The following is a 25162-nucleotide window of genomic DNA, read 5'->3' as shown; positions in this document are numbered from 1 at the left end:
CTCATCTATCTCACACATACACACGCGCTCACCCTCCACGCCTGCAGTTTGCTGAATCTTAAATATAGTTATTTGAATATTTGTAATATTAATGCGTGAGTGTCAAGCGCCTGCTGATGCTGAACTGAGAGCAGCGAAATAGACGGAATACATCATCACCCGTTCATCACTCCAGCGCACAGCCGAGGCAGCATATTCCTCCGATGGATGGGTGGAGAGAGGGATGAAGAAATGGAGGGGAAGCAGGGTTCTTAGGAGAGGGAGAGAGGGAGAGCAGAAACAAGAGAGAGGGAGCACAAGAGAGAGGTGAACAGACATAGAGAATAAAAAAGAGGAGAGTCCAGTAAAGAGAGGGAGACAGAGAGAGAGATACAGAAAGACACAGACAGAGTATAAAGCGAGAGAGAGGAAGACCAAGACAAAAGAAAAGAGGGGAGATGAAAAGAGAATGAGAGAGAAGAGAGACTAAGAGAAAGATAGAGAGAGAAAGAAAAAAGAAACAGAGATGGGAGACACAGAATGAGAGAGCGATATAGACAGAGAAAGAGAGGGAGGAGAGAGAGAGAGAGTAGAGAGAGAGAGAGAGAAAAAAAGAGATGAGTAAGAGAGCCAGATGTATACACACACACAAAGAGAGAGAGAGAGAGAGAGAGAGAGCAGAGAGAAGAGAGAGGTGAGAAAGAGAGACAGATGTATACACAGAGAGTGAAAGAGAGAGGAGAGAGGGGAGAGGGAAAAAGGGAGGTGTTAAAGAAAAAGAGAGACATATGTATAGACAGAGAAGAGAGCAAAAAAGAGATACAGACGCAAGGAGAAAGGAGAGAAAAAGACAGAGAAACAGACAGAGAAAGAAGAGAGAAAGTGAAAGTGAAGGATAATAAGAGAGAAAGAAAAGAGGGAGATAAAGAGAGAGAGAGAGAAAGGAAAGTGAGGGAGACGAGAGAAATAGAAAGAGAGAGAGAGGAGAGTGAGGGAGATCAGAAAGAAAGAGAAAGAAAGAGATAGGAGAGTGAGGGAGATGAAAGAGAAAGAGAGAGAGAGGGGGAAGAGTGAGGGACATAGAGAGAGAGGAGAGTGAGGGAGATCAGAAAGAAAGAGAAAGAAAGAGAGAGAGAAAAGTGAGGGAGATGAGAGAGAAATACAAAGAGAGAGAGGGAGAGTGAGAAAGATCAGAAAGAAAGAGAAAGAAAGAGAGAGAGAAAAGTGAGGGAGATGAGAGAGAAATACAAAGAGAGAGAGAGGGAGAGTGAGGAAGATCAGAAAGAAAGAGAAAGAAAGAGAGGAGAGTGAGGGAGATGAAAGAAATAGAGAGAGAGAGGAGAGTGAGGAGAGTGAGGGACAGAGAGAGTGAGAGAGTACACACACACACGCACACACACACACGCACACACACACGCACACGCACACAAAAAATGAATCTGTTCTGTTCATTCTGTTTGTGTGTGTGTGTGTGTGTGTGTGTGTGTGTGTGTGTGTGTGTGTGTGTACTTGTCTCACACACATGCTCCGCATAGAAATGGGCCATAACACAAAAGCTGTGGTTGGGCAATAAGGTTACAGCACGCTAAAGCAATTATAGAGGGATAAAACTCAACCACGCTCCATAAAGCAGGACGAGAACTTTACAAATCCACCGGAGAGGGCCATCAATCAGAGCAGAGGAGAGAGCGGCCCTGCGCTACACACACCGCCCTACGGGACATACACCACACTGCAAATAAGGATAAACTCAGGCATTAAATAAGGTAAATACAGAAAATGAGTTACGCACGCCATCCCTGAACAATATGTGCACTGATAAGGTAAAGTTTAAAACTCTTCAGTCACTGTCATATTCCAGAAAAACAAAACCTACGGGCCTAGCTCAGCGGTCGGCAACATGCGGCTCGTTTACTGCCCTGTTGCGGCTCCACAGCAGAATCAGATTTTTAGGTAAAAATAAAATAATCCTCCTTTGCAGTAAAATAAAGATCTGCTGATCATTCAACACAGTTTTAACAATAAACGGTCTAAAACACTGGACTTAATGCATAACTGCTAATTCACCCTTTAACACTGATTGGCGCGCAGACTGCAGGTCACCACAGCAATGCAGACAATGATCTCGCCAAGCTGGTAGCTAACGAAAAGACAAAGAGAAAGATTTAAGATGAACATGGATAATTTAGAGACTAATTGACTTATTTCCATTTATAATCAATCCAGCTGGTTTCCTAATACATTTAATGTGCAACGAGAAAGTGTCAGACACTAAAAAGTCGCAAAGCTAAAGTCAATTTCTCATTCACCAGCTTCTCATTCGGATTTTCCCGTTCCTTAAATGGTGCAGCAGCTACATTTTGGCGCCTCAGGCACCATTTATGTTGGAACGGGAAAATTCGAACAAGGAGCTGGAGAATGAGAAGCTGACTTCAGTCTCGTAAAAAGTCAAACGTTGAGACACATTGTACAAGAAACCGTTTCGTCTGTGGAAAAGTTTCCTGCCGGAGATGTGAGAAAAGCAGCTATAGCTGAGCTAAAGCTTAAGGCTGAGCAAAGTAAGTCTGTGTTTTTGTTTATATGTTTAGCCTATACTAGGACATGAGAACGTACCGAGACACATTTACAGCCGATATGGTAAAATGGACATAAAATGTTTTGGCTCCCAAGGTGGTTTGATTTTTGTTGAAAGGACAAAATGGCTCTTCTTGACATTTAGGGTGCCGACCCCTGAACTAGTCAGACTAATTGTGTCTCACGCTGTCCCTTCCAGTTGGCCCTTTTCAGCACTATTTCAGCTGATCGAGCCTGTTGAATGAAGTGAGCGCAGCTAGCTATCACGCTAACAGCTCCAGGCCAGATTCTACTCTGCCATTTAATCACAGACAGGTATGACCGGCCAACTCAATGTTTGGGTTTTGTCATGAAACCCTCTGTCTAGTTCAGCTCCACTCTAACTCCTCCTGCTCATCATGTGCACCTGTGTCTTGTTTGTCATGCCTGTACAAATAGCCCTCTGTGTTTGTCTTTCACTGCAATATCTTTTTTTGCTGCTTCTGTGGTCCTCCATGTTGTCTAGCTCTGCTGCTTTCCATGTTCTAGTGTTCCAATAGAGCAGCCACTGAGTCATCACAAAAACATCATGAGTCGTCACTGCAGTCCACTATTATTTGTAAAAAATAGTAACAAAATATTAAATAACTAACCAGAATCGCAGTCTGCTGGCCATTTTTCCCCCGTTTAGTACGGTGAAGCAAGGTACGGTTAGTAATCCAAACCGGGAACTGTCTGTACCCTGGTCGAGGATAACAGAGCCGTGAAAGTAGGCGGAGTTCTCTTCAGCTTCTGTAGTCACATGATTTCTCATGGGCATCTGACTCCGGTGACTTGTGTGATGATTCTGGGATTATTTCTGGGACTATCTAACCAAAAAGTGGTTTGTGCCCTTAGAAGCACTGACAGTAACAGTGACTGTAACAGTAACACTGTACCACTGCTACTACTCAGTAACAGTGACTGTAACAGTAACACTGTACCACTGCTACTACTCAGTAACAGTGACTGTAACAGTAACACTGTACCACTGCTACTACCCAGTAACAGTGACTGGTTTTTGCAGCTCTATTTTCTCATTTGTTACTCTGATAGGCTTCTAACAGAAGCCATCAGTTATAATTGGTTAATCTAAATACTTCTATCCAATGACAGGCTAATTTATTTCCTTTATTCTATATTCATTATTGTATATTAATTGTCAAATCTTATTCTTTGTTCATAGCACTCTTGTTGTGTTATTGTTTTGCTATCCTGTGTCAACCAGAGAATTTTTCTTGCGATTGGCACTCTTGGCTCATCTGGGGCTTTGACCCAGATTTTCTTTAAAGCTATATAAGAACATGTTGAATTGAACTGAATAGAATTGTTATTTCCGTACACTATTAATACTGGTGATGTCTGGGAAATCATGTTTATCACCACACAACCTCCAGAGAACCCTGCCTATGTTCACAGGCACTCCTGCAGGGTGCAGATATTTCTGTATCTGTTTTAGTAACTGTACTGTGTCTGCCGAAAAAAGCACATATACGCAAACAAACGATGTGTCACTTAGACACTGTGCCACCTAGATTCTCCGATAAGCGTTCAGAATGCAAGAAAGCAGAGGTCTGGTCTCTGTATCCTGAGACCAACAGAGGTATTTTATAAGCTGTGTTTGACTCCATTCAACACAGAGCATCAAATATTCACCAGGCTTGGAGCAAAATGGAGAGTCGCTCTCCAAACAGGAGTGAATAAATAAATAAATAAGTAAATAAACAAGCGACAAAATACAGTTGCAAATCAGTATCAACAGAGAGAGTAAGAGCAAAAGAGAGAGAGAGACAGAGTAAGAGCAAAAGAGAGAGAGAGAGGGGAATAATGATGCACACACAGAAGGGTGTGTGTATTTATGGGTCCCTGCAGTCCTCGTATCACAGACGCGCACACACTCGCAGCAACTCTCCCTCTGGTTGTTGTCATTGAAGCAGAAGTAACTTTTCAGAAGCTTCCCTCTCTGCGGAATTCTGCGCTCGCATATAAAACATGTCGTGGAGAAGCCTCGGAATCCTCCGAAAGCGTTCCGTTCCACAAAGCGTCGGAGGGAAGCACGACCTTCGAGCGAACTGACTGAATAAATATTAAAGCAGGAGTTCAGAAACATTTACACAGTTTTCTCCCTGAACACCAAACGCAGTCGATCAGCTGAGATGTGTTCGGTTTGAGTTCACATGTTAATAAGTCGATGGATTATTAATATATTACTTACATTCCACAAAACCTAACCCTCACCCTGGCCCTAATCCTAACCTCAACCCCAAGCCTAATCCTAACCGTCACCCTGGCCCTAATCCTAATCCTGACTTTAACCTCAACCCAAACCCTGATCCTAACTCTCACTCTGGCCCTAATCCTAACCCTGACCTTAACCTCAACCCAAAACCTAATCCTAACCCTCACCCTGGCCCTAATCCTAACCCTAACTCTAACCTCAACCCAAAACCTAATCCTAACCCTCACCCTAGCCCTAATCCTAACCTTAACCCTAACCCTAACCCAACCCAAAACCTAATCCTAACCCTCACCCTGGCCCTAATCCTAACCCTAATCCTAACCTCAACCCAAAACCTAATCCTAACCCTCACACTGGCCCTAATCCTAACCCTAACCCTAACCTCAACCCAAAACCTAATCCTAACCCTCACCCTGGCCTTAATCCTAACCTTAACCTCAACCCAAAACCTAATCCTAACCCTCACCCTGGCCCTAATCCTAACCCTGACCGTAACCTCAACCCAGCTCAGCAGTTATGATCAGTGATGTAGATCTATAATGAATGTGTCTGGATTCTCTGTTAAGAGTGTAAACAGACGTTCTTCAGTGGTGAACACCAGCTGATGGACGGTTATCGAGGATCGGTCACAGCGTGGCACACAGACAGATCTGCTTCCCTCTGATGAGCAGCTCTTTTAAAGAGAGCGGCGGCCCCGATCAGTCACACACACAAACACTGTCTCCTGATGATGACATCACACTGAGATATGAGAGCGCTGTGATGTCCTTGCTGAGGAGACATTTAGAAAAATGAGAGCATTAGGAAAGATAAGGAGAGACAGATAAAGGTGATTAATGAAAGGGAGAGAGGGGGGAGAGAGAGAGAGAGGGGCAAAACACAGGGAGACAGAGAGATGAAAGAGAAAGAGTGAGGAGCGAGAGGGTGAAGAGAGACAGAGAGAGAGAAAAAGTGAGAGTGAAACAGGGAGGAAAGAAGAAAGAGAGAAAAAAGATACAGAGAGAGTGATAGAGATGAAAGGGACAGCGAGGAGAGAGGCAAAGAGAAAGACAGGTTGGAGAGAAAGTCAGAAGCGAGAGAGAGAGACAACAGAGAGAAAAGAGACAAAGAGAAACAGTGAAGAGAGGAAAGAGAGAAAAAAGAGAGGTAGAAGATAGAGAGAGTGAGAGATGAAAGAGTGAAGAGAGAGAGAGAGAGAGAGAGAGACAAAGACTGAGACAGGTAATAGAGAGAAAGAGCGAGAGGAGAGAAGAGAAGAGAAGAGAAAGAGGGAGAGGGAGAGAAAGAGATAGAGAGAGGAGTGAGAAACAAGACGGGTAGAAGAGAGAGAGTGATAGAGATGAAAGGGAGAGAAAGGAGAGAGAAAGAGTGAGACAGGTAGGAAAGAGAAAGTTAGGAGCAAGAGAGAGAAGACATAAGGAGAGAGAAAGAGAGAGAGCGAAACAGGGAAGAGAGAGAAAAAAGAGAGAGGTAGAACACAGAGAGAGTGTGAGATGAAAGAGAGGTAAAGATAGAGAGACAAAGATTGGGACAGGTAAGAGAAAGAGTGTGAGAGAGAGACAGAGAGAGAGAGAAGGACAGAAAGAAAAAGAGAGAGACAGAGAAAGAGAGTGAGAGAGGAAAGAGAGAAACGAGAGAGGTAGAAGATAGAGAGAGTGTGATAGAGGAGAGAAAGAGATAGAAGAGAGAGATAGAAAGAGTGAGACAGGTAGGAGAGAGAAATTTAGATGAGAGAGAGAGAAAGAGTGAGAGGGAGAGAAAGAAAGAGAGAGAGAATGTAGTTTGAGGGAGAACAGAGCAGACAGACATCAGTTGACTATTCCCATGATTAATTAGACTTCATGAAGGCCAGTCTGACCTGTGAAATTCTGATTAAGACAACACACACACACACACACACACACACACACACACACCTGTCTCTGAGGGAATGTCAGAAGCGAGGTTCATCGATTTTGCCTCGCTCATTGTTTCACACAAACCCAGACGCACAGGGCTGCTAAGGATTCTGTCTGAGTGACGGTTGTGCGTTGACAGCAGCGGCCGTGTGTGTTGGTTTGCGTATGAATCAGCGTGTGTGTGTGTGTTTGCGTATGTGTGTGTGTGGAGAGAGAGAGAGAGAGGTATCATCTAAACTGACGGGCTACATTCACCCTCCTAGGCCTCCCACTGTCACGAGAGCACACAGTATATCTCCTCTCACAACAACATCTCAACCTTTCCCCTCAAAATAGCACCAAACCACAGCATTTCTATCAATACAGAGCCACGAGCACCCTCCACTGAGCCAATCACACCACTGGACCGCTTCCAAAGTCCAAATCAGGCCAAACAACTCTCACCAGTGGTGGAATGGATCTCTATGAAGGTGCTCTGCAATGTGTCTATTTTGAAACACGCTACACAAACAAAACTGAACTGGGGTGAGTTTCCTGAAAACGATCAATCAAAGCGAACACTGAACAAACACAAGAGGACACGAGAGAAGAATCGGTCAGTTCTGTGAGTGTTTCACGAATGGCTCAGTAATCCAAAACTTAGCGAATAGGAATAAAGAACAGAATAAAGAATAAAAAAAAAGAATAAAGAAAGTTGTTGACTCCTCCGCACCAGCATGAGAAGAAGCAACGGCAGTCAAGAACTGAACCATCAACTTCATGCTGTCAGATGACTGTTGTCCCTGAAAACCTGCCTGTAAGCATTTTAAATGTAACCAATTAAACAGGAGAAGACAATAAATAAATAAATAAATCAAATCATTTGTTGTCTTCTTTTAATGTTGTTATTAATGAAAAACTACAACACTAAAAATGGGCCAATATCAATTTATATCAGTTTGTTTGTTCATGGTTCCACTTTGCTTTAATAATCTATGAAAAATGGCTGTTAAATACAAACTATTATTATTATTATTATTATTATTATTAGATACTTAAATATTTTTTACACCCACATTAGCGGCCTCTGGCTTTTTAGTACAGAACTGCAGGCAAAATTCAGAAAGAAAAGACACTAAATTGAATTTGAAATGAGATGCGTAGTAAGCCTGAAATAATAAGCCCTAGTCGTAGGTAAGGTGAACCAGCAATCAGAACACTGTGGGTTCAAGTCCCAGGATTGGCCAGGGTCTTCCTGGACGCACCCTCAGGCAAGGCACTTAACCCCCCAGCACCCCAAGGGGGCGCCACTCTTTGGGGATGTTGTGCTGCTCCCATATCAGACATTGGCAGCAAAATGACAAATTTCCTTCACTTCCTTCACTTGTTATGGAACCAAAGCCAGTTTAAGAGGAGTCTGGCCTCTTCCTATTTCCCTCGTTACATCAAAAACAGGACTGCAAAACGCCAGAGGGCACCTGCGAGCGAGTGATGACTGAAAGGGGTGAATGGAGCTAAACGGTTAAAAATGAAAAGTTAAAATAGTTTCTAATCTTTTGACCAGAACTTTCCTTTAATTTTAGAAAGCAGAAGGATGTACTTCACTAAAAAGCAAAGAAAACTCACCTGTATGTTTCCTTTTCTCTACAGTAAATGGGCTTTGGGCAGCAGGACGCTAGCATTACTGCTCCTGAGTGCTGATTGGTTGGCAAGCGGAGCAGCTCACTGGCTGTTCAGGGCTCACTGACGTCATGGGACGTGCATGAGGCACCATGTTAAACTCCTGTAACTCAAATTTAAAAGCTCCTAAAAATATAACAGTGGTGTTAAAATGTTTTATGCTGTCCTGTGTTTAGGATATGAATGCATGCTTTTATATTAAAAATAAATATTTATAAACTGTGATTTTGCTCAAATGCTCCATCTTAACCCATTCATTTTGGACTCGCTCAGGAGCGCCCTCTAGCGTTTGAGAAACATTGAAGACATTACAGAGTGGTAATTCTCCTCTCCACAAGTTCTTTGATGGAACCTTCATATTAAGACATTTAAAACTTTAATACATTATTTATAAACATGGTTATTTTACAGCATCACTCAAAAGACCTCCTTGAGTTTAAACTGCCGTCACTCATTAAACTTTCCTCCCAGCTATCAATTCAGTTTAATATAATGTCATTTATACACTGTTTCCCCAACAGGTGCTAACACTAATCATCTTACTCAATACAGAGTGAAGTACGTGTCTATCTGTAAGTAGTATGTGATGCCTTATTGGCATTGTTTAATGGATGTGTTCTATATTTTCCATTCAGATGTAGCTGCATAAACTCAGCTCACAGCAGGTAAACAGAGGCCTGAGCTCAGTAAACAGTGTGCAGATTCCAAACAAACAACAAGAGGAGAGGATTAATACATCAGCCTGTCTGCTGAAGCTAACAAGACTGCTGATCAGCTCTCAGTAAGCTGAAACAGGAGCTGAAGGGGAGAGCTGAACTGCCCTCTGCCGTGGAGAAGGAACACACAACTCTAGCTTGACCCCTTGCTGATACCAGGCCGAGAACAGCCTGATTTCCAAGAACATGCTTTTCTCCAATGCACTGATTAACTAGATCAGCATATAACGCTACAAACATGTCAATGGTTGCCGTGTTTCTAAAACACAACCTTAACTCATCCACAGTTAATTGTATTTTGCTATACTAATTATACATTTATACAATTTATTATGTAGTGAATTACAAAAAAGGCTTACATTCTCTGTTTTCACTGCTCTTACACACCTGACCCAGCGGCTTGTACTCAATGACCTCGTAGTGAGTTTGTAGTAGATGAACTGAATCAGCTGTACAAGATGAGGACAAACACAAAAGCCTTGTTTCAAAGCGAAGGCTGCAGCACAGGTAGAAGCTCCTCCTCAGTGGTCACTCACACATGGTCTCAGCAGGCTATACTGTCATGTCACAGCTTACTGACGGCTTATGTTTAAGAACATTCAATTCAAATGTGTTGTTGCTTGTAACTTATTCTGCCATTTTTAAGTAGTTTTTGCTGCACATGAAGGATTGTGGGTGACTGAAGGTCTGAAGGTTAAACCTGATGAGTCCTTCAAATTCTCTGAAATAAAGGCTGCGTTCTCGGCCGCACTCAAAGGAGCCTACAAACTAGAACAGACTTCAGCCAGGAAACATCTTTCTTGGCTGCACCTTTAGTTTTGAGACAAAGATGATACATTTTTTTTTTTCAGTTTCAGATTTGGACGTGGTTAAACTGGTAAATATGGTTAAAATGTAAGATATGGACATGGTTAAACTGGTAATTGTGGTTAAAATTTAAGATATGGACATGCTTAAACTGGTAAATATGGTTAAAATTTAAGATATGGACATGGTTAAATTGGTAAACATGGTTAAAAAGACGTTTAAACTGGTAAATGTGCTTTAAATCTCATATGTACTTTTTTTTACTAAATTTTAGATATGATTACAGTCAAACTGGTCAACATTGTTAGAATTTTAAACATGTAAACATGGTTAAAATTTCAGATATTGACATGGCTTAATTGGTAAACATGGTTAAAATTTCAGATTCGGACATAGTTAAACTGGCAACCATGGTTAAAATTTCAGATATGAACATGATTAAACTGGTGAACCTGGTTAAAATTACAGATATAAACATGATTAAACTGGTGAACTTGGTTAAAATTTCAGATATGAATGTGGTTGAACTGGAAACCCAACGTTATACAGCAACTACAGCAAATTCAGTGGTCTGAAGTGAATCATTTATCATGAAGTGAATCATCATTTTTGCCAACTGTAAATCCTGTCCAATTGCTGCTACAAAGGGACACATTTGTGGGCGGAGCATAGACAGGTCAATTGGTGCGCTGTTTACAGGAGGGCAGGGATTTGGTGAGTGTTCACATAAATAACTCAGAATAAATTACAATGCCTCTTCAGGCACTGGAGAACGTGTCTGAGTCATGATTGGCCCATGCCAGCTTGTGCTGTGCTCTCCCCTCCACTCGTTCCTAATTATTTCCGTATGAAACAGTCTTCTGTAGCTCTTTGCTCGCCTCCCCTTTCTCTCCCCGTCTCTCTAATAGCCAATTAGCTCTCCGGCGTGGCTGAGGCCGTGTTTTCCTCTGACCTGATTCACACCGGCTGCCGGGACTGAACTGGCTCAGCCAGACGCCCTCGCTACCCGCTTCCTGCTGTAAATAATGAAGGAGCGTCACGGTAAGGCCAGACACTTTGGGAAATACAAGGTGGATGGGCGTAAGTGTGTGTGTATATGTGATAGTGGGGAGTGTATTTCATCTCGATTTACGATAGACTCTGAACAAAGATGGCACATAAGGACTGGAGACGCTGTAACAAGAGAGTGGCGACACTTTAACCTTAACCCTAACGTAACATCACCAGTACGTTCACTTTAGGCCAGATGTATCTAGGCAGTGTCCATTTGATATGCACATCCAGAATGGAATTCACATCAATAGGGAAACACTGAGTGTTTACATGCACTTAACAATCCGATAACTGCAGAAAATCAGATTTTGTCAGTAATCCAATCAGCATGTTTACATGCGCTTGGGTAATCAGATAACGGGGAAACTCCGGGTCTACATGAGTCAGACAGTAATTAGATTTCTGCTTTGCAATGAGCCAATAAACTCACAGAAGACAACATGACATAAACGTCAAGTAAAACTCAAACTTCATGCCACAGCATTTTTCTGCCACTTTACCTGAAAATATGAACATACATCATCTAGAAGATGAATATTTTAATCCTTGATTTCATCAAGAATGTAGCTGGTTTCAGCGTTGCTCAAAGTGTTTTGCTGCCATCTCACAGTAACAGTGCCGGCTTATTTCTGATACTGCGGTCAGTTGTGCTGAAAAATCCGAAAGAAATCAGAGTAAGAGTTTACACGTATTAAAATCTGATTACTGAGCTAAAATCCAGTCTTTATCAGATCTCTTAATCAGATTTCTAGACCTTACTCCGATTTGGAGTATGCTGTTTACACAACCATTTGAATAATCAGATAACTGCAGAAATCTGATTATGATTGGATTATCGAGTGCATGTAAACGCACTCATTTATTTTTGGGTCAAATTGATAGCATGTGACGGAAAATAAAATTGTCAGTTTATTGTTTTTATTAGACACAAAATCGTGATGACAGAACAGAGAAGTCCCATTATTAAAGGAGAGGTCCAGATTAAAAGGAAAAAAGCTGCCTTTTGGGCTTCAACTTTAAAGGTTTAAAAGAATAGCAAAAAATCCAACTGTCAGGCTTTACCTTTCCCCAAAAGTAGCCGTAGTAACTTTAAGATATTTTGTATAGCTAAAAACAATAGCATATTGCAACCTGAAGGCTGACTTTTCTCCGTACTTTTGTCTTTCTTTAGTGAAAAGTAGCGCATTAATTACGTTAAAACAATAATTATAATTATTATATAATTATAAATAATAATAATAATAATATTTATAATTACATAATTATAAATGGCACTATGTTTGAACACCATTAATGCATTTTTCTACTTTGACCATAGTTCCATTCTGAAGTCCAGCTGCTGGCTGGCTGTATACACACACGCACGCACACACACACACACACACCCACACACACAAAACCTTGTATCTCCAAATATATATATATATATATATATATATATATATATATACACACACACACACACTCATGATTAACTACAAAACAGAATATGGTTTAAATTCCTTAAACCATTAAGTGCTGTTTGCTATTAAGCTGCAATTTACTGACACTGAATACATCAGTGCAGGAAATGTTTCTGCTCAAACAAGGGTATAAATTATTTTATTCTTCACTGTACAATAACTCTGGTTGTCTGCACATGGTTGTGTTGTTCATTGTCACCGACGGCTCGTGCTGATTGAATGGTGCTGAAATGGCGCGTCGACAGGCTTGTCAGAGTGTGTAAACATCCGTGTGGCTCAGAGATCTCCAAAATCAAAAACAGTGACCCGCTGAGTCGTGCAGGAGACGCATGTGTGTGTGTGTGTGTGTGTGTGTGTGTGTGTGTGTACGTGTGTGTGTGTGTGTGTGTGTGTGCACGCACTTCAAGCCAAACTCGCTCTATAATTAGTTGCTAAAACACGTCTACAGCAGCTTTCCAGCCCAGGCTTTGTTTTCTAACAGAGAGAGAGAGAGATAGAGAGAGAGAGAGAGAGAATAGCTGAAAGAGAGAGGAAGAAGCAGAAAGAGACGGAGACAAGCAGAGAGCAAGGGAGAGAGAGAGAGAGAGAAGTAGAGAGCGAGAGAGACAGAGAGAGGAAAAGCAGAGAGAGAGAGAAAGAGAAGCAGAGAGGGAGAAAGCAAAACAGGAAGAAACAGAGAGAGGGAAAGAAGCAGAGAGAGAAAGAGGGAGAGGGAGATAGGAAGAAAAAGAGAGAGAACAAGAACAAGATTGGGAGAAAGAAAGATTCAGAAGTAGAGAGAGAATGGAAGGGGAGGGAGAGGGGAGAGATAAAGAGAAAGAAAAGACGAGCTAGGAAGAAGCAGAGTGAGAGAGAAAAGAGGGATAGAGAAAGAAGCAGAGAAAGAGGAAGAAGCAGAACAAGAGAGAAGTAGAGAAAGGAAAAAGAGAGAGCAGAGAGAGCGGAAAAAGCAGAGAAAAAGAGAAAAAAGTAGAGAGAGAAAATACAGGGAGACAGAGAGCAAGAAGTAGAGAGAGAAAAGAGAAAGAGAAGTAGAGAGTTGGAAAGAGAGAAACAGAAAGAAGCAGAGAGAGAGAAAGAGAGGAGAGGGAAATAGCAAGAAACAGAGAAAGAGCAAGAAAGGGGAGAAAGAGATTTAGAAGCAGAGAGAGAGAGAAAGAGAGGAAGGAGCAAAGAGAGAGAGAAGATAGAGAGAGAAAAAAGAATAAGAAAGAGGAAGAACCAGAGAGAGAGAGAGATACAGAAAGACAGAGAGAGCAATCAGCGGGACGTCCTGTCTCCACTGTGCGTTTGGCAGGAAGTGAAGCGGATCAGGTGAATTAACACTCGGATCAGATCTCTCTCTCTCTCTCTCTCTCTCTCTCTCTCTCTCTCTCTCTCATTCACTCTCTCCATGCTGGAGCTGCTTTGTAGTCACTATCAGAGGACAAAAGCAGGTGCGCTTCATCCCCTCTCTTCCTCCTCCCCTCCCTCCCTCCCCTCCCTCCCCTCCATCCCCACACCTATTCCTCCCACCTTCCGGTTCCTCACATTCCAACTAACAGCATCTGATCAGCAGCAGGCTGGGTGTAGAGGAGATTAGAGGAGCCTCCATACGGCTGCATGATGTTTGCTATGCAGCAGTGAGTGGAGAAACGCTACTGTGCAGCCTGGAGCGCTTCTTTGCAGAAGGAACCTGAATTAATGAACAGATCAGAGCAGTTTCCATAAAGCATGTGCGTAGGCCAATAAACGTGGCCCCTGGTGAGGAATGCTTTCAGTCATTTGTGATAGTGTAGATCCTCGTGTTAGTGGCTGATGTGATATTCAGGGTCTTTTTATTAGAGTGGGCGTGAGCTCAGAAACACGAAGAATGAAGCAACGAACCTTTTGATGTCCGTCTGTGTGCCAACGCATTAAAAAAAGCCTCGTCTTACATTTATTATAAAACTCTGGTGTCTTTATTGTCCTGCAGTATTTTAGTTACTGAAAATTTCTGTTTAGTCCTAAAAATACTTTACGAAACATTAATATACATCACTCTTCACAGAACTTTCATTATTACATTACTTATCAGCTGGAGGTCAGAAGAATTATAAAGGTGTGGGGTTAAAACATGCTGTCATAACAGCACAGGTATAAAAGCTTCTCGGCTTTTCACTTTTCAGTCTTTTCAATCATCAGATTGTCTGAGAATCCTACAGTACTGGGCAAAAGTCAGGCAGCATCCTTCGTTTATTTCATTTCCAGTCAAAATGACCATTAAGTACAAGTAATTCATTTTCATGTCAGAAAAAAAAGCTGAAAACATATTTAACAGAAAATTTAACAGAAGCCTCAACAACTAAATAAAAGGTGTATTTTTTCGTATTTAGTGTATCCACTCTTCACCTTCATCACAGCTTCCATTCTTTCCAGATTTGCTTTCAGCTTTCCAAAAAAATCTGCAGGGATATTTTTCCACACCTCCAAAGTTCGGTCTTAGAAGTTGGTTACACCTGTTTCTCAGAACTAAGTAATCCCAAACACATTCAGTGATGTTGAGGTCTGGACTCCACTGTACTGAGAACACCAGCAGCTTCTTTGATTTGCAAGTTTTCTTCTTTTTTGTCTGTTTCCTTTTCTCAGTAAGGGATTCTTGACACCTACACATCCTTTCAGACCCATAGTGTATGAGCAAAGAGTTGTCCTCTCACAGTGGAAGGAGGGCTGGATGTTTTCAGATCTGAAGCAAGAGTTGAGCTTAATTTTCTCCTCTCTTTTAAAGATGAAAAATCTAAGCATTTTATCTGATGGGGACAGTAATGGCAGTCCACTAGGTCTTGCATAGCTGTTAGGGGTCCCATTTTCTCTGCATATAGTAGTATAGACGGATAGTTCCAGTCCTAAATTCTGATTGGCTGAGCCGCGTTCTAAGCCATTGTAAAATCCACGATATACCACACCTATGACGCCTCACAACAACTGAATTGTATATTACTACCATGGCACGAAAAAAAAACCTTTTAATGGAATGATCTTTGACTCTCATGCTGCTTACATGGACCACAGAGTGTACTGATGAAGTAAGAACCTGTTTGTTTAAACTGAGGGGCTGGAGACTTATGTTCTTAACTAGAACTAGGCTGGCCAGCTAACTAACAGGCTAAACAACTTCATCATTAATATCACAGGCTTGAAATAAATATGATTAACTGTAAAATGGCAGTAAAAAAGTCTAAAAATGTCACCTGAATGGATTACATGCTTCAAACTGTTTCAGTCAGAAGCAGCATCAAACCCAGGCTGAATCCCAAATGGCTCTGTACTCCCTAAATAGTGTGCTAGCTACTGAAGCTTAGAACTTCTAGCCTGTGGATGTGGCTGAATCCCAAATGACTATTTCTTACCTATATTTTGCACTGTTGGGCTGCAGGATTCAGTATTTAAATTCCTACGTAGTGCAGTATGTAGGGAGCAGGGAGCCATTTGAGATTCAGCCCCAGCAAGAGAAGAGGGCGCCGCTGGATTCGTGCTAAATAAGACTCGCAGTGGTAATCTGGTGACCAGAAAGTACTTATAAAGCAAAAGTTTAAACAGTCGATTATATGTCGATTATTATTAATAATAACTTAAATTGTCTTCTGAGAAATTGAGTAATTTAGAATATTTTATGTAGTTTTATTAAAGCAATAAGCTACATTTTAGCACAGGGAAGGCAGTTTCAAGCACTCCGCTTCAAATTGTGCCTAAGAACACCATTCCTGTGATAAAATTGCAGTAATGCACAGCCTCAAGCATCTTATTGCTTTATTACACACTTCTATAACCAAAGAATGGCTCAATTAGTTTGCACTGAAGTCCCTGTAATTACTGAGTAATAAGGCTTAGTACTTAGTAAGCCTGTGATTTTGAGGGGTTATGGACTACTTGAACTGTTTTAGAAACTCATGTTATTCTCTTACTTTTTTCATTTCACTTTCTTCTTCTTCATGCAAGTGGAGTATCGAATATCTAATCTCAGAAAAATATCCTGAAAAATCAGTAACTTGTACTTAATAGCTGTTTGTAGACACCTGCTTATTCAGTATTTCATCTGAAATAGGAGTACTAATAAAAAGTTAATTCCCCATTTGCTGTAGAAACAGCCTCTGCTCTTCTGGGAAGGCTTTACACTAGATGTTGGAACACTGCTGTGAGGATTTCATTGCATTCAGGCACAAGAACATTAGTCAAATGATGTTAGATGATTAGTTTTGGATCACAAACTCCACTCCAACTGATCCCAAAGGTACTCAATAGAGCACATCCATGCTAGGGGGGCTATATACCCCTCTAGCCAATGCTTGGTATTGGGTATGGAGATCTTGGCCTCATGTGTGGCTGCTCCAGAGAGTCTCATTCTATTGGCAATCATCACTTCGTCCTTAGTTACTGAATGTCTATATGCAGTAGTGGATGTACACATATGCGTGTGTGCTCGTACAGAGCGGTGGGCTCCATTTCTCTTCTCTACATGCATTTATGTGTGTGTGTACTGGAGTGGACAGCTCCTGAAGCAAGAGGCTCCTCATTGAATTACACCGTACGTGCAAGAGTGTGTGTGTGGCCTCTGGCCCTGTGGTCAGCATGGTCAGTACGCCTGCGGCACGCACGACCAGCCGAGAGTCTGACCGCACTAATCGGGTGGCCGCCAGAGTCCAGCAGTGTCAGGTTCACATCTGCTTGCCGGCCGCCATGCTGGCTGGACACGGCCCATTACTGAGCGCCCATTACTCACAGAACGGACCGAGCCAACATGGCCGAGCCACAGGGGAGCTGTAGCTGTCTGGACTGGAACAGTGGACGCTGGGATTTGATTAAAACACAGCTTTTGCTGTTGTATTGGCGTGCTGTCATTAGGGATGAGCATTTTAACCATTCTTGCTGTTTGAATATCTTTTCTTATTTTTTTAACGAATTTCATTCAAAAACTGCACCAAATATAATTTAATACAGTAAGGGTGAAGGGAAAATGGAGTTATTACTATTGGTCCAAAATTAACGATTACAACCCATAATTCAGCAAAGTATTTTAACTCACTCAGACACTGATGCACATACTCATATAAACACTAGTGCTGACCGTTTGCATTGTTTTCAAGTCATGCAAACCAAAGACACAGTGGATTACACCACAGTCACGCACATGGAAATTCTTCGTCCAAGTAGGCTTCTATATCAATAAGAGTAAGTACACACACACACACACACACACACACACTGCAAGACCAATAAGACACCATTTTTTCCCTATAAAATGACACTGATACTCACTATTCTTTATACATGGGTTAGAGCAGTCATAGCAACTCTATTTGAACACGTCTTGTCTAGATCAGGTGTGTTAGAATAGGGCTTGAGTGAAATTCTCTAGAAAGGTGATCTCCAGGACCAGTATTGGTGACCACTGGGTTACAGCATGAACTTTGAAATCTTGATATGAATAAGAAAATAAAACTTTGTGTTCTAATCAAACATCTGACTAAGTAAATGAATAGTCAACATATCAATACATAGAAACAGACACACCCATCCTCTCTCTGTTTCTACAGGGGTAATCTGACATAACTCAACTAGAGGGGTGCAGAGAGTAGAAACACACACACACACACACACACACACACACACACACAACACACTCTTATGACTCTTATGCACCTTACTTCGTGACTATTCATTCCCAGGGTCTGGAAATCACCAGTCCACATTTTTCGAGAGTTTGTGTTTGTGTGTGTCAGAGATAGAGTGTGTGTGAGAGAAAGAGAAAGACAGGGAGAAAGACAGGGAGACAGAGAGAGGGGGAGAGGGAGAGAGAGAGAGAGAGAGAGAGAGAGAGAGAGAGAGAGAGAGAAGGAAGAAAAAGAAAGGAAGAAAGAAAGAAAGAAAGGTTTGTAGCAGGAATATTCAGTAGTAGAAGAAAGAAAGAAAGAAAGAAAGAAAGAAAGGTTTGTAGCAGGAATATTCAGTAGTAGAAGAAAGAAAGAAAGAAAGAAAGGTTTGTAGCAGGAATATTCAGTAGTAGAAGAAAGAAAGAAAGAAAGAAAGAAAGAAAGGTTTGTAGCAGGAATATTCAGTAGTAGAAGAAAGAAAGAAAGAAAGAAGTTTGTACATGAATATACACTAATAGAAGAAAAAAGACCGACAGACAGACATTGGAAGTGAACAGCGTTCTAAGGAAGACGGCCATAAACGGCTGGAGAAAAAGCTCATCAGAAAGAGCTAATCAGCATTAAAGGAGTCTCTCATTAGCATAAGCTGTGTTTGGCAGTAAAGTGTGTTCAGGGCAGCTCCAGTAGCTGCTGCACTCTGTCTGCTGCTGCAGGACGGCCTGCAGTATATTAGCCCATCAAACGCCTTTATACAAGCCTTCAGATCAAAGCAGCACTAATTAGTGGAGACTCATTGCGCAAAACATCATTAATCCAGAAGCACGCAGCCTACTGCAGCTTCATCACATGATCCTGATACACACACACACACACACACACACACACACACACACACACACACACACACACACACACACACATCCATACATACAAACACAGCTTAATAGCTTCCAGCTATGCTCAAAGTAAACAGACACCTACCATATACCATACCAAAGGCGCATGTGTGGATACTGCACTGACCCACATACCATAAAATAGTGTTTATGCAAACAAATAAACTTCAGATCTCGCACTAACACACACATCAAAAACAGAGTCTAAACATGCAGCACTGTGTACTTAAGCACACTGTTTGAAACTACTCATCTCAGCTGTGTGTTTTACCAGTAAAACACTGTGTAACACTAGAATAAATGCAAACATCACTGCAGTAAGAAGTAAAAGCATTGCTTGTAAATTGAGATGTTGTGAGAGCACAGCTTTGGTTCCAGTTTTCTCTCTCCGATGTCCCCAGCCATCACGTGGACTTATTTATTAAGTTAAACATATATAAAAAGGTTGGTTGGCCCTCACTAGCAGCATGGTGGGAAACACACTGGTTTACTTTTATTTATAAAACACTCTCCAGCCATATGCCAGCATATACTACTTCAATGATGTCTTTAAATAATGGTAATTAACAGACTCGCTCCAGTGGTTGGATCACATGCCAGGTATCGAGATTTTTTACTGAACTGGGAAAAATAATCTGCCTTTAGTTCCAGAGCACCAGCGAGCTGGAACTCACTACAGGAAACACTAAAGCTCAGCTCGCTGGTAAACTTACTTTAATTTTTGTAGTGATTTTATTTTTTCCCATTTACTTAATTCTTTATTTTTCATATTCTTTTTCTAGTTTTAATTATGATTATTTAATTATTATTTCAGTCATTTCACACACTTTCTTTTCTTGTGAAAAGGGCCTATGGCCTCGGTTCTGCTGTATCAGTTTGAGCCTGATTCTGTCAATCAACCTTCCCAAGCTAGACTGGAGCAGGAGCAGTTTTTACTGTTTTAGCTCTCTGTGCGTTGTGTGAGGCGTGCCAAGCTTGCCGGTAGATGAAAACTGTTCCTCTGAAAGCGGCTTTAAAGCACAAACTACACATTAACGTTGGTCAGCAGCGTTGAAATGTTAGTTTCCTTTTATTAAACTCATCTTCCTTTTGTTTTATTTATCCTTTGATTTTATTAACTTTTACATACATTTTAGTTACACTTTAATTATTGTTTTAGATTTTCTACTTTTTTAATATAATTAAAAAGAATGGTTGGAGAATGCCAAACACACAACAGTGTCCAAACTAAATAACGGCTAAATGCTTTGTGAAAAACTCCTGCACAGCAATCAGAGTACAATAACGTCTTCAGTGTGATAAAAATCGATGAATAGGTGAAAATAACAGCTCGGTAACAATAAACTACTTGGCAAAAAGCTAAACACACACACACACACATGCCAGCAGGGGGCATGCTAGGCTGTCATAGTCAGTAGCACCACTGTAGACATTTTACACAACCACTGGCTTCAGTGAATGAACATCTACTCCTTGCCGAGCGCTCGCTCTCTCAGATACCGACAGCTTTTGAGGGAGAAAATGAAAACTGTTCCTCTGAAAGCGGCTGTAGCAGCAACTTTAAAGCACAAACTGCACATTAACATTAGACAGCAGTGGTGAAATGCTGACACAGAGGTTCTTTTCCTCTGTACAACAAAGTTTATTCCTTCGTTAATTGCACAAAAAATTTTTTTCTCTCTGCTCATTGTCAGCTGACAAACCCCTGAAACTGAGAAAAGGCTGTTTTTGCTTCAAACTCAAACACTCGAGTGAGCTGTACATGCTCTACTAATCATCGTTGTTGCTTTAGCAGAAGCAGTGTTAGCCTGTAATGACAACTTCCAGCAGAAAAATGAGGAAATGTGAACAGGGCCTATTGTAAGAACAGCCACTGCTGTGTAGAGGCAGAACTTGCAGCAGAATGCTGCTGTGGCAGTTGACCAATCAGAGCACACTGGCCTCATCGGGCCATCAGCTTAAAGAAACAGGTGCTCCAACACAGCGTTTCAGACAGAGGGTGAATACAGATGTATAAAAAATACATCTAATGTAAAAATAGTGTGTTTTGGGAAAAGCATGTACGTTTTTTCTTATAGACCAAAACAAACTTATGAACAGTGAAAATGAACAAAATAGGTTCCCTTTAACCAAACCAGGTTTTGTATGATAACTACAAAACATAATGGGCTTCCTAGAGGAGAGGTTTGGAAACGGTGAAGTGAACACACTGCGCTTATTGTGATTTATTCTAATATTAGTGTTTCTAAAGTTCCTTTTTTTAAAGACGTTTACACAGTGCTGTACATACATACTCACTCACTCTCACACACACACACCCTCTTGCTTGCAGCTCCTGTACACAGACTATACAAACCACCGCCACGGATTAAAAATAGATCTGCAGAGGAGCTTCTGCTTCAGCAGAGTTCTGTGTGTGTCTCTGGTTTATGTGTTTCTTTACTCCCACAGCATCGCTCTGCCGATAACGAAAACCTTGCCGGAGGATTACTATGGACTAGATGCACAAGTGTGTGTGTGTGTGTGTGTGTTTCTCTTTACGGTGTGTCATAAGCAAAAGTTCGAACGCCCCTGGACAAATCACATGTTCTGTTAATTTTCTAGGTCTCCAAGTTAATACAGTGATAACAAGGTACAAACTTAAAAATGGCAGTTTTGCTGATTGCAGTAAATTGAAATATATATATATATATATATATATATATATATATATATATATATATATATATATATATATATATATATATATATAAAATGTACTAAACTTTTTGCCATTTTATTTTCATTTTTTTTTCCAATATGTTCAATTCAGTGAATAAACAGTAATGTAAGTCAGCTCTGTGTGTGTGTGTGTGTGTGTGTGTGTGTGTGTGTGTGTGTGTGTGTGTGTGTGTGGGCACATATGGATTCTGTGCTTTTCAAAGTCAATGTCTTCTGGTCCAAGGACTACTGTATTTTTTCTCTTTTTATCTGAGTATTGATCACAACAGCTGCCTGTCAATCAATCTTATCAGTTCTGAGCATGCTCAGTACAGCCAGCAGGGACGAACCTGGGGGACTCAGTACAGCAGCACAGGATCAGATATATAATCACACAACCTGGAGAGACAAAACTGACTGTAAGTGTGTATGGGTGGGTGAGAGAGACTGGGCTAGAGAGAGTGTGAGAGAGAGAGAGGGAGTGAGGCAGATAAAAAGAAACAGACAGACTGAAAGACTGTGAGAGTTCAGGAGTGAGTAAGAGAGAGTCAGTGAGTGAGTCGGTGCCACTTTCTGCCGCGTGTGCGTGTCTTCTTGGTTTCTCAAAAATGAAAGCAAAACAACTTGAAAAATATTGTTTAATATCTTATATAATTGGACGTCACCAACATCGTTTATCTACATTCTTTTGTCCTCTATTGAACTTTCAATCTTCTGCTACATGAAAACGTATTTGTGGGCAAAGCATGGAAAGGTCAACTGGCAAAAACTGGGCCGTTTTATTACGTATTTTAAATTATTTAGCTAAATAAAGAAAACATAGGTGTGTGGCTCGCGATACCCTCAGTTCAAATTATCTCTGCTACTTGTAGGTAGTCTAGGACCAGATGTTTCTGCATTATTTAAGTGAAAACCGAACCTCCACATACAGGCATCAATTATGACCAAACCTCAGACCCTCACACCCGGTGTCTCCGCCTTTCTCACTTCACAAGTGCTGAAGTTCCAGTTTTCCACAGAAACTCACACACTGCCTGCACTCTCATTAGCAGAGACTGGCTCACCATGCAACTCCCTGCTCCTACAAGAACTAACAGAATCAGGCTCTGCATTTTTCACCCCTACTGCACAAATACTTCACAGACGTTGTTACAATAGTACAGTGTTTTTCAGAAAGAAAAGCATCCCTTTCTATCTTTGCCACATTGCAATTATGACACTGAAACAGCTGGAGAGAAGTTAGAACTGCAGGCTCAATCCTTTAAATACAGGACGTAATTCAGCTGTGTAAATAAGCTATGTAATTAATTACGTAATTGTGTATTTACATTTAAATATTCCATTAATATGATAGTAATACCTAGACTTCTAAGGGTTTACAGTTGATTTGTGTCGAATTCTACAAATCTAGTGTCAACAATACTGAATAAAAAGGAAATTATTCGTTGTAGGGCAGAGCTTGCATTAGTCTTAGATACACAGACAGAAAGACAGATATTTAGATTCATCAAATTCATCGAAATACCAGCAGAATGATTCACTGATGATCTGTGACACCTACATATTCAGACACCTAAATATCTAACAGATAGATAGATAGATAGATAGATAGATAGATAGATAGATAGATAAGTGATATGTAAATATTCAAATACCAAAATATCTAAGGTGAATACGGTAGCTAGCCAGCTGGATATCTAGCTAGCTATAGACAGATAGATAGACGTCTGATTGATTGATAGACAGAACATTTAGATAGATTTGGATAGATTTACTGATCAATCTTTGATAACTACGCATTCAAACACCCAAATATCTAACTAACAGTTAACTACAGTAGCAAGATAGCCTGTTTTAATAGCCTAATAAATAGATATCCAGATAGACTGATAGTTTGATAGATAGATAACTCAATAGATAGCTAGACAGACAGCTCAAGAGAAAGCACAATAGATAGCTCGGCAGCTCAACGGCTCGACCGCTTGACAGACAGACAGAGAGACAGATAGAGAGACATAGAGAGACAGATAGAGAGACAGATAGACAGAGAGAGATTTAATAATTTAATCTTCACATATTAGCTAGCTAATAAGACAGATAGCTAACTCAGCACCTAAAACACAGGTTCCTACCTCTGCAGACATTTCCATTGTCTGGTTCGAAGCCAGCCTTGCAGGTGCAGCTGCCAATGGGAACCATCCACTCCCCGTCTCCATTGCAGTAGAGCTTAATGGGCACATCCACCTCTTCCGAGTTTGGGATGCACATGCCACGTGCGATGACCAGCGATGTGCTCTCTGCGCCGGTCATGGTCTCAGGAAACACTGCAAAGTTCTGCACCACGCTGGGGCACTTTTTATAGAAGACCCTGACGGACAGCAGGGACATGCAGGCACCGTAGTCCTGGAAGGCCAGGTAGAAGCCGTTCTTGGAGAGAGGCCCAAAGCTGCGCACCTCCGTGTTGACCTTCATGAGGCGGCCACCAAAGTCCACCTGTGAGAAGCTCTCATCAGCAGCGATGGTGTCCACCTTCAGGTAGGGCGCCTCCATCCAGAAAGCTGTTCCCTTGGTGGCGATGACCTGGTCATAGAGGTGGGCAAAGTACTTTATGTTTTTAACAAGCGAATAATAAATTATTTGACTAAAAGAACCAATAAGAGTTTTAATGAGCAAAATCAATATTCTTCATCATTTCCAGTCAAACTTCAAATTGAACAGCCTTTTTGATTTTTTTTACTGCTGTGGTCATCAACCTTCTTTTTGGAAATCTACTTTCCTGCAGAGTTTAACTCCAGGCCAAATCTCGGGCACCTGATTTAGCTAATACAGGTCCTGACAATTATCAGCTAGTTCAGGTGTGGTGGATAAGGGTTGGACCTGCAGGAACCCTCCAGAAATAGAGTTGGTGACCACTATTTATACTCTATGGTAAAACTCATACCAAAAAACACACGTTATTCCCTTTTATACCAACACGCCCCTACCTGGTCGCTCTCATAGTAGTAGAGGTTGAAGGTCTCCTTGCAGGAGCCTGGCACACGTGGGATGCTGCTGCAGTCACGCACTGTGAAGCGCATCTCCACATAAACCCGCTGGGCAGCCCGCCGCTGGATGAAAGTGGTCAGGAGCCAGTTGTTCTGACTGGACTCGAAGACGTTACACACCTGGTAGGTGCGAATGGTGTTCAGGTTCTCGTCATAGCCGCTCACCTCCTCCCACTGCAGGAGAAAAGAGAGCGCTTTAGTGAGGGAGAATGACAAACACAAAGATCTAAAAATCTTTCCTTTTTCCTTTCAGCTGTAAGTGCCTTCTAACATTCACGCATTGCTGTTTTATTAAAAAGAAGGCTATCATTACCACTGTTATTCTTCCATTCTCATCATGTGAAATTGTAAACCGTTTGTTTGAATTACATTTTTCTATTTCACTGCAGTTATTGTTATGGTTATTGTTCTCATTGGTGAGATTCAGCCTTGAACCGAAACTGTTTTGTCCCCAGCCTGTCGTGAAATATTCATGCTGATGGAATTCCCAAAAATCTTGCCTCTTGC

General features: G+C 41.3%; 1 protein-coding gene across 1 annotated transcript in view; it reads right to left on the bottom strand.

Moving 5' to 3' along the window:
• Positions 1-25162, bottom strand: part of LOC118796783 (ephrin type-B receptor 1) — a 388416-nt gene that overhangs the window by 212407 nt on the left and 150847 nt on the right. The window contains exons 3-4 of the mRNA XM_036555886.1: positions 24596-24829; positions 23744-24191 (exon numbers count right to left, since the gene is read on the bottom strand). Coding sequence (XP_036411779.1) covers positions 23744-24191; positions 24596-24829 — 682 coding nt within the window. The remainder of the gene's footprint in view (positions 1-23743; positions 24192-24595; positions 24830-25162) is intronic.

Source organism: Colossoma macropomum, unplaced genomic scaffold, assembly GCF_904425465.1.
Source record: "Colossoma macropomum unplaced genomic scaffold, Colossoma_macropomum, whole genome shotgun sequence".
In the NCBI taxonomy this organism is placed as follows: Eukaryota; Metazoa; Chordata; class Actinopteri; order Characiformes; family Serrasalmidae; genus Colossoma; species Colossoma macropomum.
Note: the sequence above shows the minus strand (reverse complement) of the source record. Positions and strands in the feature narration are given on the sequence as shown.